Raw genomic sequence first — 14,250 nt, forward strand, 5'->3', positions numbered from 1 at the left:
TTAGTTTGTTTGATCATGCCGCCTTTGCTTTTGCCTTACAGTAATTTTATGTAAAGAATTATAATGTTGTGTATATGTATCTATTTTATATTTATTTATTCAAGCCTGCTGTGGATAGGTGTTGAGAATTAGCAAGTCTGCTCAAACATTTAAGCAAATGCATTTGGTTGTCCAGTGTATATCAGATGTCTATGTCAAACAAACAAACAAACAAACAAACAAATAAATAAATAAATAAATAAATAAATAAATAAATAAATAAATAAATAAATAAATAAATAAATAAATAGATAAATAAATATTTTGAAGATTAAGAAGAGTTTTAAGAAAGTCTTGCAGAAGAGTAACACTCATGCTTTGGATCTTGGCATTTTTATTATCATCAATAATGCTCAGAGAGCCATAGCTGTGCTAACACTAGCTCTGAACTCAGTAAGCAGTTTTAAGGTATAATTTTGCTCTTGGAATAAAAGTGAACATGATAAAGAAACTACACATTTCAGGTCAGTGAAAATGCGTGTCTTAATTAAATTAGGTTACTCCAAGTGGAATCATTTGTAACTAAAAAGATTTACTAAATTTGATAAAAGCAATGTTATTTCTGCTAAAAAAAAAGCACTTGACAATACATGGTGAATTAAAATAAATATATATTTCAATAATATATACCATATATATTAAAGGGCAGCACGGTGACACAGTGGGTAGCACAATCGTCTCACAGCAAGAATGTCACTGGTATCAGTGTGGAGTTTGCATGTTCTCCTCGTGTTTGTGTGGGTTTCTTCTGGGTGCTCCGGTTTCCCCCACAGTCCAAAGACATGTGCTATAGGTGAATTGGATACGCTAAATTAGCCATAGTGTGGGTGTTTCCCAGTGATGGGTTGCAGCTGTAAGGGCATCCGCTGCGTAAAACATGTGCTGGATAAGTTGGCAGTTTATTCCGCTGTGGTGACCCAAGATTAATAAAGGGACTAAGCCGAAAAGAAAATGAACGAATGTGTATTAAAGATAATCAATGAACTTTTACTTCACTTATTTAGAAGTGTTGGGTTAAACATTAAGTATACATTTTACATGATATTGACAAGTTAATTGTACTGGATATAAGATAGTAGTATGTACTTGAATTTTTATTGATTTTTAATATTTATTGAATTTTTAAGATTTTATTAAGTAACTCTTAAGAGTTGTTTTTTCAGTGTATGAAAATTTAGCAAAATCTCATAATATTTATTCATTCATTTTCTTTTCAGCTCATTTTCTTTTAGGCTTAGTCCCTTTATTAATCAGGGGTCGCCACAGTGGAATGAACTTATCCAACATATGTTTTACGCAGTGAATGCCCTTCTAGCTGCAACCCATCACTAGGAAACATCTCATTAATATGTTTTTTGATATTCAAGTTTGTTTTTTTATCATCTGAAATCCATTGCAGTTTATATTCTAAAGTGATTTGTGAATGCAAAATGAGAAAGACATTTTAACATTTGTGTAGCACATGATGGTAGTTTCAGGTCACTAAAAATGTGTGTAAGCTCTGCATTCATTATAGTACTCTACAGAAGTTTAAAGGGAATACAACAAGACTTTCGTTTGTTTGCTGCCAACAATTAAATAAATATCTGAATAATGTTAACTTTAAAGACAAAATGAAATAAATTTTTAGTGTTTTTAACTGTCATGTTTTAGGGTCCTCTTGAAACATTTCTGTTTTGTTCCGTGCTATTTGAAAGTGTTGAGAATTTGCAGGCATTTTCGTCATTTGTTTGTGTTGTAAGAAAATGCAGCGAGTTTTATTAATTCGTTTGCTTATTTGAGAAAATGCAGCACATTTATTTATGTGATTTGCGACATGTGCTGTCAAACAGATGAAGAGTTTTTCTTCATTTGCTATCGTTTTTTTTAATTGCATGCATTTTCTTAAATTGCAGCACGGTAAGCTCTCTCGGCCACCGTAGTTTTGTTTTATAAAAGGCAAAATATGTACATTATCTATTTTCAATGAAATGGTGAAAGACTTATACAGTCCAACGTTTATCTTTAACAATTAATATTTTGAAGCTTATTGGTCTAATATATATATCAATAACATAATTATAAATATATAATTAGGTATTTATATTGTATATTATTTATTTGTATAGTATAAATAAATACTAAATCCTAGAGGAAATCTTTAATATTTTAATTCTGACATGAAAGTTTTCAAGTTTCTTTCTCTAATTATTTGTGAACTGTATTAGCAATTTAGGTCAAATGTGCTTTAAATTTTTTTCAGTGTATCTAAAAATATCTTAGATATTTAAATATGCACGGAAGCAATCTAAAATAATCTAATATTAAAAAAATAACCAGTGTGATTATACTGTAAGTGAGATTGTGTTGGATGATCAAGCAGTGGAAAAACAGTCTTCGCTAAAAATGGATTATATTGAAACAAAATGCTCTGAAAAGGCATTATTTCACTCTTCAAGCTTAAGCATTGTCAAAACAAGAGGAGGAAAAACAAAGGTGACTCAACACATCAAAAATCCAGTGATTGCTCAGCTTGTAAAATTATATAGCTTTTTCCATTTCGCAGTTCAAAATTCCACCTGGTTTATTCAGTTGATAATTAAGTGTAAAATGAGACAATACATATGTATATGCTTGCAAAAAGCGCTTTAAGAGGCCACTTAGCGAGACCATTATGCAGTTAGCTGCCATAAAGGCCGAGAATAAACATGCAACAAATGCAAATCCAAAGATGGCTAATTATGGAGAACCCACGTCCAAATCATCCATTTCTTAAAGCACCCATGATGTTCCCATAGTTGTGCTGTTAATAATCCATTAATGGATTTGCTCTACAGACGTGAGATAGCGGCTGGGGGCCATTTTGGCAAGGTCAGAGCAGTCAATGCAGATGTGGTTTTATAGGGAAGGCTTTTCTGATGTCGACTGTCTGGATTTTTCCATGTTCTCACTCAAGAAACATTAAAAATAAGTTCTGTTAAGCCCAATGATCCATGTGGGGAACAAGTCACGGCTTTGCCTCAAACAGAGTAAAACCCATTAGAAAGGTCAAAACACAAAAAACACTTTTTCCTCATAAAGCTCCTTTAAACTTGTCTAATATATCTTGGTCATAATTATTGGCACTCCTGACAAATATAAGCAAAGAAAGATGTGAAATTTTAATTGTATTATTTGTCCTTTTAATGTTTTGCTTTAAAAATGTACAAAAATCTATACGTTAAACAACTGACAGTAGAAGGGAATTCATTTGTCCCTTTTTAATTTGACGTTTTGCAACATCCATTTCCCCAAATAACAATTCTGAGTGTCTTCTATAATGCCTAATAACAGAGTACTGGAATGGCCATGTCAAACATTTTGTCAATTTATGTTTTTTGGGGGGATCATTGTCATTATTGAAGATCAAACTTTGAAGACGAGACTTCTAGCATAGGCAAGCTACATTCATTGCTTTTACTTACTGTGATGAATGAGTAACATAATATGAGCTTCATATTTATACTAATGTAAAACAGAGTGCCATGGCTTTTACTGGTCCTGCTTATATTCTGAGAACTTTAGGGATATTTCACTCATAAGAACTTTTAGGGGTGCCAATAATTTCGAGCAAATTAAAAAAAAAGCTTTTATTTCATGATGACCCCCCCCCCCCCCATTAAGTACCAACTGGCCCAGCCGAGACTCGAACTAGTGACTATCTTGTTGTGAGTAAGCGACATTGAACGTGGCATGGTTGTTGTTGACAAATCTGCAGCAACTGCGTGATGCTATCATGTCAATACGGAACAAAATCTCTGAGGAATATTTCCAGTACCTTGTTGAATCTATGCTACAAAGATTAAGGCAGATCTGAAGGCAAAAGGGGGTCCAACCAGATCCCAGTAAGGTGTACCTAATAAAGTGGCCGGTAAGTGTATAACATATAATAGTGTGTAACATAATAAGAATAAAGGGGGAAAAACGTATAGGTCTTTATTCATATTTTCCATGGGAGGCAGTCATTTTGACCAGCTGTATGTATCACTGATATCAGTGTCATTTTAATTGTCAAACTTGCAATTTATAGGAATCCCTCAGCTGGTGACATCTAATATTTCCTCAAAACAAAGGAGAGAATGTAAGTGATGACAGGGGTCTGGCTGCTGCCGCTCACCCATGCTGGATGCGGACGGTGGTCAGAGAGCACAGGAAGTTCACCCAGACTAAAAAAAAACACACCCAAACCAAGCCCGACATTCACGTGACTGTTATCTACACGGGCCCAAGTGCAGAAATAGAGAAAGATGGAGAAATGCTGCAGCAATTAAGAAAAAAAGAAACACCAGAAAACTGTTAAAACAAAGTTACAGTCAACGTTTTGCAGACTTCACTAGTTCACGCACAGGTCAGAGAACAGAGAACTAATTTCACTTATCTTGCTGTTTAATAGAGAAGTTCAATAGAAGAGTTTTCCTTATTATGCGATTCATTTTTTATTTATTTTCAATAGTATCTGGATGCAGCGTTTATGATGCAAGCTGAGACTGCATCTCTAAGAGATGCAATGTCAGACACAATGCACTCAGTGGAGCTAGTGATGTCACTGCGAGGTGTAGGGTTAGGGGTGGGGTTAGCTGAGCCCATTAAAAAGCATTACATGCACCTCAGATTGCACTACATCGAGTCTGCAGCCAGATCCCTCTCGTTATTTTACAGACTTAACAATAACATTTGACACTTAACATTTCTCTCTATATTATTTCTTATACATTATATTATTTCAAACTAAATACTGCTTCACCTATCGTTGTGAAGATCATTTTATTGGGCAGTACTACAGGAGAAGATGCCAACATAGATGACCCCATAATTCTGTCTCAGGGGACTGTTTATATTTGTTTGTTGAAAAGTTTAATTAAAGTACTCAATGAAAATGATGTATGGCAATGTTTTTAATTAAGAAACAGTTGCAATGAATCACAAATTATATTAAATAATATTTTATTTAACATTTTGAAGTAAAGTTTACTCGGGACAACTAAAAAAGGTAACTAGGAATGTTGAATAAAAAATAAATCTGTATAAATTGTAAAATATTTAAATGTAGGACTTGAGTAAATTTTACAAACAAAAAGTCAATAAAATGTACTTGGAATTTCTAAGTAAACTTAACATTTCTAATTAAATGTACTAATAATTATGGTTAGGCTTTTACTTGGCAAAGCTTTGAGGATTCACTAGCTTTTTCTGAGTGAAAATTGCTTCCAAGCTTTTATCAAGTAAACCCTACTCCTCAATTTTTACAGTGTACTAAAATGTCAACAGAAGTCACTTTATTAAACTGTAGAGTTGAATTTTCAACATCAAAAGTCAACAGAGCATATATCAAGGCCATATAATGCAATTCTCAACCATAAATAAATGGAAAACGAATCACAAATACAAAAACTGCTAATTAACAGATATTTATATATACAATGTCACTTTGTCCAACTGAATACCTGATTTTTTTCTTTGGGGAAATTAGTGTACCAGTGTTCTTGTTTGTCTCCTACGAAAACTTTTTTTCCTGGTTTGTTTCTGTCCATACTTGCCGTTTGGTTCTCTTGTTTTTTTTTGTAGTTGTTTTTTGATTTGTTTTGGGTTTTTTTTGGTTCGGAATAAATAATAATGTCGGCACCAGTGGTGTAGGGGTTAGTGCATTGACACATGCACTCCGGTGCTCACGGCGACCTGAGTTCGATTCCCGCCTCGCGGACCTATGCCGATCCTTCCCCTCTCTCTGCTCCCCATGCTTACCTGTCAATACTCTCTACTGTCCTATCTAATAAAGGTGAAAACCCGTAAAAAATAATAATAAAAAAATATATATAATTTATACATGTAGTGTGCTTGCTACCTAAAAAGGCTGTTATTTGAGATATTTTGTGTCAGAACATCACAACAACTGTGCAAAAAATATTCATAAAATGTGTAAGAGGTTTAAAACCATGCCATCTTCATCTCACAAAAAGATCTGCCCCAAAAGATGAGTTTCTAACAAATCCAAAATAATGTGAATATCTGCATCCTGGGCCCCATTTAGGCAGTACACAAAGATACATAAAAAAACAGGGTGTCACACTGTTATAACTTGCATGTACAGACACTACAGTATGTCTAAAGTGTGAGCGGATTACATGAAAAGTGAGACTTATACTGCACTCACCAAATTTCCTCCCTGCACTGTCAAGTGGTAACACGACCCATGTAAGAGAAGTTTACTGAGATCAAAACATTGGGCTACTGTATCAAAAATATACCATGTTTTTTTTCAATCACTCACTTTACAGAACAGCTGGTAGAAATGCGAGAGTAAGCTGCCTTTGGCTCCAGGAATCTCTGGCTGGGGCGCTTCTCATTTGCTCTCAAGTCAAACAGTCTGACTGGTCTGTTGTGGTTTGGCTTTAAAAGGTTAAATCTGCACATATGGTGGTCCACCGATCTGGTGCAAAAAAAAGACAAATCAAATAAAGGCAACGTGTTTTTTTTAGTTTAGACTTATATTCATCTGATTCATCTGAAGATAAAAAATATACAGATTGGAATACGTAGAAGCATATATTTGTCCATAGCATATTACACAGTGCTCACGAAGAGATACAGTCAATTTAACACAGTGAATTCATCAGAGATCAGAGCAGAAGCTTTAAGGCAATTAGACAACGTGCGTCATTACAGTAATACAGTAAGGCAAAACATTCTTAACTTCACAAATGTCCATCTTGATTGTCACAATATGAGTCTATATATGAATGACAACTTTTCACAGATACTCTGCATTACCAGTGGAGATTTGTATTCGCATAAATCCAGTTCTTTAGCTATGTACTGTACAATATTTGTCAAGAGATCCATCATGGAGAGTTTTTTGGATAAATGCAATTTATAATTCATTTTCCAGTGATACAGCAGATTCATGCACCGATCTGAAAATAATGCAAACTTGATAAATGTTTTTCAATTTGTGAGTGACATAGAAGTCCCTTCTCATCATTTTTACCCTAATTTTTTTTTTAAATAAAATGTAAATCCCTTTGGAAAACCTGCAGATTAGGTTGGATTAACCCAGATCTCTTGACATTTCCTGCTAGTTTAGAAGATAATGGCTCTTGCCATAAGATAAATGTAATGTGAGCTCCAAAGAGTTGGCTTAACAGATCCCCAATGGTGCAACACCATTTTGATATTTTACTTTTGCTAATGCTATGTTCACAGTGTTCACAGTTTTTGGGATGACAACCACTGCATTTAATTATAGGTGTCTCGAAATGTACTGTTCATACAGCAGTTCAAATACTGTCTGTGGCCACGTACACACTGCAGCTATGGTAAAAAACGCTGTCAGTTCACATTTTAGCACTATAATCATATTGAGTAATTTACAGGAGTAACATTCACATTCAACAACTGAATTAACTTCTGAAATCGCTAGTGATTATAATAATTAATGTATAATATGTATAGAACTGAACAACTAGTTGTCAATGACATATCAAAGTCTATTAAAGTATTTTTTTCCCCTTATATGCTTGGTGCAAAGAAGAAATTATGTTTATCTTGACTCATTGACTCATATGTTGCCAGATCTTGCTATAAAGAACTAAAAGTGAACGCATGAATAAAGCTAAACAGAGTCATTTTATTTTTGGTTTTGCTTACTCTGTGAGAAAAGTAGCAGTGTTTGTTTTTCTACTCCATCTTAAAATGAATCGTGGGTTAACCTGGAGCAAAGACAAGGTGAAACAACTGAAATTTGGTTGGAAGATGAAACATAAAAAATATGAAAGAACAAATCTCCAGAAACAGTTGAAAATTGTAAAATAATGTAACAACAGCTACAAAGAACTATCACAGACTCTTATTTCACGGTCTGTTGAAATTCTTGATTATGATTGATCAAATTTAAAGGTAATTCCAGTCAGTTTTGATATAAAGATATTAGTAGTATCCATAGCAAATCGGTGACAGTTGCCAGATCCCCCTTTATTCCTCCTTCCTCTGTGTAATTTTGAGAACACTAACCTGTGCTTTGCCAGAGTGCAGATAGAGATCAACCAAATCACTAATATGGTCATTTGCGAAAAGGTAGCTAACACGTGTTACTATGAGCTATTATGTTTGTGTCATTTACATGCACACAAATAATCTGTCTCATTCTGTCTGCCTGTGACTGATTGCTGGCTCTGGGAGATCTAACATGTCAAAACTGACATGCCAAGTATTGCGCTGCAAAGAGCTATACTAGTTTTAAATAAATTGTCTATAAATTGGCATTTTTATTATGGCCTTTATATGGCCTTTGTATAATTTTCATATTTTGCATTTAAAATCTTTAACGCACAACAGTCCATTGTTTATTTCTTACATATACATGACTGACAACTAGGTCTGCACAATGAATCATTTTTAATCAGAAATCGCAATTTGAAAGGGTGCGATTTTCAATTCGCAATAACTACGATTCGATCAAATATGATAACAAGAATATAGTTTTTGACAGTTCTGACAGTTCATATGCACTTTACCCTGAACAATGGAAAAATGTAACACAATCTAAACGTAGGCGTGTCTTTTTGACTTTTTGGCTTTAAATGACAAAAATGTTGTTTCAACCTTTGTATGTTATCGTCAGTGTTTTACTGAAGAAAATTTGTGTACAGTGTGTTTGGACTCTTAAAAGTTTAAGATTTTATTTTTTATTTATTTTATTTTATTTCAAATACTTATAAACTAGTTATTTTTTTAATTTGTCATAAAAACTGACACCTTTATTAAAAAAAATGGCAACAATGTTTTAAATAAACAATAGCATAGTGTAGCGTACTTTGTGATTATGCTTGCCCTTTCTTTGGTCCTGTTAAACCAACATAGGCTCATTCTGAAAATGTATCCCTATATATATTTCTGAAGATTGCCAACGTATGTACCCAGAGAAATGTATGGCTGCATTTCGTCTTTAATGAGTGACACTGTTCCTTTTCGCACTTACCAGCTGATCGCTTACCTCCGTTTGTACGATTTACCATTTTGTCCAGTGGCTCGCCACGTATGTCAGAGGATTTTAGATGCAGAGCAGAGATGACCATGACGACGGGGTTTGATTCTGATGAAAAATGGATTCAGAAATCAGATAAGACAAAAACAAAAGCCAAAAAATAAAACAAACAAGTGAATAACGGAGAGAATGTGGTAAAATATGAAAACGTGGTAAACATCTGGTAGCCGTGAGGGATTTGCTTTTTCTGGATTGCTTTTGAAAACACTATCGGTTGGGTGTAGGGAAGGGGGTGGGGGATTGATCGGTCGACAGCAACTCTGGTGGATTTATGCAAGAAGAGCAGGCACAAATGGCACTCGCAAGAGAAATTTGAGATCTCAAAAAGCATACACAGCGGATTCGCGAAAAGAAAAACTGCAAAAAAAAACATAGCTCCTGCGACATATTTGGCGATCTCCAGAAATGTATATAGGGATACCTAATCAGAATGAGCCTGCAGTTCTTTTATGAAATAGTAGTAAATCACATTTTAAATCGCAAATTTGATCAGAAAAATCGCGATTCGATTTCTCCAACTCGTGCAGCCCTACTGACAACTATATTCTGCTGCTGTGTGAACGTGGCCTACAATATGTGTGACTTCTTAACAGATTCTAATTTCCTAACTAGGAAGGAGAAGAGCTCATGACCGGGTCACAGAGAGAAAACAAGCAATTTGTGTATTTTAACAGCTCTTACACAGGCATGTTTAGAAGTCTGGCAACCTCTTCCAGATGCGCCTGCTCATACTTTACAAAGTCAAAAACAAAAATGCACAAAGGAGCGTGAGCGCAACATTCACACAAATAAACAACTCTTTTATCTCTTGCTCTTGTTCGCAGCCCACATTCCAAACACACACACACACACACACACACAGGGATTCAAACATGTTGCCAACCTACAGTTGACCCTGAATCGATTTACTGGGGATTTTGCTAAAGCAAAAATAAGCAAGTGTGATAGTAATCAGAGAGGCGGGCTGGTTGACAGCAGGGTTTCAGCTAATAACCAGCCTGTCTCGGACCTTACAGCCTAACAGTACAAATCAGGGTTTAACCTAAAGATCCAGCGCTGTTGAAAAAGGAGACGAACGAATGGATGGGAGGTTCTGTCTCCCTCTCTCTCTGCGTGAAGGAAGAAGAAAGACGCATCTGGCTGTGAAGAAAGAAGTCTGTTTTACAAGGAGACATGAAAAAGGATTAAACAGGCCGGGAGATGAAAGTGTAAGTAGAATATGCGAGAGTTCAGGACCGGGTCATGGAGCTCTGTATGCAATACATGTACAAAAACAGACTGACATTATGCAACTTTCATGCATATAGTGTAGGAGGAGTAGAACAGGATATAATGCACACAGAAAGGCACACAGGACTTCAAAACAGTCTTCAGATTTCTCTTTTGGCTTGTACATATGCATGAGCAAGGCAGATCTCTGCAGTACTGTAGATGTGTGGATGATTTTTTTTGGTGTGGTTGGTGTTGGAGTTGAGAGTTTGTCTTTTTTTCCTTCATAGCCTCACTGTGTTCCCTTTCCTAGTCCACTGAAGGGTCCAACCATCTTCATAGCAGCATAGTTCTATAAAAATGAAAATAGTTAATTATAGAAAAAGATTTAACATATTTGTATTCATGCATTCTTGATGTTACTAAATAATACTAAATGTCTAATTGCAACAACGTGCACATTCAGGCTGAATTTATTCAACAATAAATATATTGCAGTAAAAACACCCAGTTTTGTGATTGCGATTATAGTTCTTTTCTTTTTATTTTAACATTTTACAATGTATTTATTTCTGTAATGGAAGAATAAGGAAGGAAAATCGTTTTTTTCAGGTATTTTTCTTTAGTGTTGCATGTTGCTTCAGAAATCAGTCTAATACAGTATGCTTGGTCTTGAAACTATATGGTATTAATGTTGAAAATGACTGTGCTCCTTAACATTTCTGAGCATGTATTGATAAATTAGAATCATCCAACAAATCTTTTTTTATAATAATAATTATTATTTTGTTATGTGAGTAAAGTGCTATTGTATATTAGTAGTAATTATTATTTTTAAAATTAATTAATTCGTTTAGAAATAAATACATACAAAACAAATTACTCACCCCACATATTGAATTGGTAAAGTTCTAATCTAATCTAATCTAATCTAATCTAATATAATATAATATAATATAATATAATACATTTTATGTATATTTCTGTGCACCTAAATATATTATACTTTTTATTTTTATATGCATAAATATCACTGCCTCCTACAGGTATGAAATATACTTGCAGTGTTTGCCGGATTGAAACACATCCTTTACCCACGGCACATAAATTATATATAATAATGTGATTTTTAACAATACTTTTATTTATTATGGCACTGTTATACAGCATTTCTTTTCAATGTGTTAAAATAAAAAAAAAAAAAGGAATCCACTATTTCTCTAATTTTTATGCTATTTAGGAGCCATCTGCACATCGCTCTCTCTCTCTCTCTCTCTCTCTCTCTCTCTCTCTCTCTCTCTCAAGTTCAGGTTGCTTTATTGGCATGACATTTAGAACATTATTGCTAAAGCAATTTAGTACTGTATGTCTAAAATATGTAATATATCAACATCATCAAATGAATAACATACAGCAAATGAGATATTACAGGAAAATGTAATAAAAACAGACAATAGCTGCATCCCAAATGGCACACTATGCTCTTATGCACTATGTACTTACACACTTAACAGCATAATATATGTATGTAGTGTTGTCCCAAATGTAACACTAACGTTTTTTTACTGAGCGGAAATTCTAACCGTTTCCCTGATGACGCTTGCCGGGTGCCAAATTAGTGAAATAAATGACCAAACTACCAAATAATACCTGCCATGAGTATAACTGCATTATCGGGAGGTGCTATAATCACTCTCGTAGGAGAATTCTGCTTTTACAAACCAAATTAAATAAAGTTATCCAACATGTGCGCTCGATAGCTCCGCACCTTCCTCTACATGAGCAAAACTGTGGTCCTTGACTGCGTGAAGTGGCCATCATTCCACACTTCATTTTAACAGTTGAATGAGTGCATCATCCGGGTAATTAAAGTGCGCTTATTATTTTTTTGTGTTTTTTAGTTTTTGGTGTGAACGCCATACTTACACTGTTTATACTACAAAATGGCGTAGAATAGTGCATAAGTATGCGATTTGGGATGCACCTATAATCTCTAAAATGGATATATATTAATAATTAATTAATAATTAGAATAAAAAGTGTATATTATATAAATGAGTTGAGGCAAATGAGTTGATTGACCATTTCTAAGGATGTACATATATTTTGCAGCCAGTTTAGATGTTGTTTCATCATCTCCGACTATATTTTATGACATTTTAGGAGAACATTTTGGTTAGATTTAGAAACACTGGTCGGACACATTTTTAAGCCTCAAAAAGGTGCATCTCTTTGGGTCTCTTTAGAGCATGTTCTTGCAGATGTTGATTGCACACAATGAGCAGTTCAAAATGGGGCAAGAGATTTTTCACTGGTTAATCAAATGCGGATGATTGGTTATCTTGGGCGGATATGAAAAAAAATGTAAAGGATGAAAATATTGATAAAAAAAGAATTAATAATAATAAAAAAAAGTGTCATCAAATATGCTTAGGAGACTGTTAATATACCTGGGTGGCTCACCCAAGTTAAGTGTGGGGAGCACTGAATATGTTTTACATCTTCATTTATTTCTGATTAATCAAAATATTATAATACTTGTTTATTGATCTGTGAAATATTCTGATACTCTGAAATAGTTAATCCATCTAGTTTTTAAGTAGGCCTTTTTTGTCGCCTATACAATATTTACTTGATATGAATAATATTAATTATAATTAAATTAAATATTTTTTAATTGTAACATATGTGCATGTGAGTGGTTTTATACAGTTGAAGTGAGTATTATTAGCCCCTCTGAATTATTAGCCGCCTGTTTATTTTCTTCCCCAATTTCTGTTTAACGGAGAGATAACTGATTTATTTTATCTTTGAGTAGATATTTTTCAAGACATTTCTATACAGCTTAAAGTGACATTTAAAGGCTTAATTGGGTTAACTGGGCAGGTTAGGGTAACTAAGCAAGTCTTTGTATAATGATGGTTTGTTCTGTAGACTGTCGAAAAAATATATAGCTTAAAGGGGCTAATAATTTAGACCTTAAAATGGTTTTTAAAAAATTAAAAACTGCTTTTATTTTAGCCGAAATAAAACAAATAAGACTTTCTCCAGAAGAAAAAATATTATCAGACATACTGTGAAAATTTCCTTGCTCTGTTAAACATCATTTGGGAAATATAAAAAAAATAAATAAATAATTCAAAGTGGGGCTAATAATTCTGACTTCAAAAAACTTTTTTTAATTAGATTTTTTTTAATAGATGTTTGTTACACAGGATTGTTTGCAGAGCGTCTACAGTCTACAGCGTGTGCATTACTGAAAAACACAAGCCACAAGTTTCTGAACTGCGATCAGGCACACACGCCTCTGATCAAACACTTCATGATCACAGAAACCACCAATTACACTTCACTCCTCTTCTTTAATCGACACAATTACTACCATGAGCTTGTAGACAGACACACACACACACACACACATACAGACAGATATACTCACAGGGAAGGCGTAGAGAAATACTCCAAGGAAGAGAATAATGAAAAAGAGTATAAAGAGGCCCAGAATAAGCCACTTAAACCTCCTCCACACAATGAACCTAAACGTCTTATATGGGGACGAGAACCATAAGAATGATGTCTCGGGACGCCTAGAGAGAGACCGAAATAAGTACTATATTAGAAACCTTATATTAAATTCTGCAGTCCCACATTGAGCTGAGGGCCAATAAAAATGGTTAATACTGAAAGCTGTTATTGGAGAGGAATTGTGGGTGATGGGTTTTTCGCTTACTGAGGCTCCTCTAGATGGGGATTCATGTTGGGCTCATCTCTGCCGAGTCCCGCAGGCCTCTCATCCTGATCCTGTTCACAGACTATTTCCAGAGACATCTCCACCTTTCCCTGAGTCACAAAAGAGAGAGACAAGCTGATAGATGAAAAATCTGTACCGTTATTAGCGGCGTGTGATATTGATAAAACAATAAATCTCCAAATATGTTTTAGAT

General features: G+C 34.4%; 1 protein-coding gene across 4 annotated transcripts in view; it reads right to left on the reverse strand.

The window, feature by feature from the left end:
* Positions 1-9,733: 9,733 nt before the first annotated feature.
* dysf (dysferlin, limb girdle muscular dystrophy 2B (autosomal recessive)) overlaps positions 9,734-14,250 on the reverse strand; it is a 145,939-nt gene continuing 141,422 nt past the window's right edge. For all 4 annotated transcript variants that reach the window (XM_056461356.1, XM_056461357.1, XM_056461355.1 and 1 more), the window contains 3 exons: positions 14,037-14,146; positions 13,746-13,893; positions 9,734-10,658 (listed from right to left, as the gene is read on the reverse strand). In XM_056461356.1, the coding sequence (XP_056317331.1) occupies positions 10,599-10,658; positions 13,746-13,893; positions 14,037-14,146 (318 nt within the window). In that variant the 3' untranslated portion in view covers positions 9,734-10,598. The remainder of the gene's footprint in view (positions 10,659-13,745; positions 13,894-14,036; positions 14,147-14,250) is intronic.

This window comes from Danio aesculapii, chromosome 7, assembly GCF_903798145.1.
Source record: "Danio aesculapii chromosome 7, fDanAes4.1, whole genome shotgun sequence".
NCBI classification, from domain to species: domain Eukaryota; kingdom Metazoa; phylum Chordata; class Actinopteri; order Cypriniformes; family Danionidae; genus Danio; species Danio aesculapii.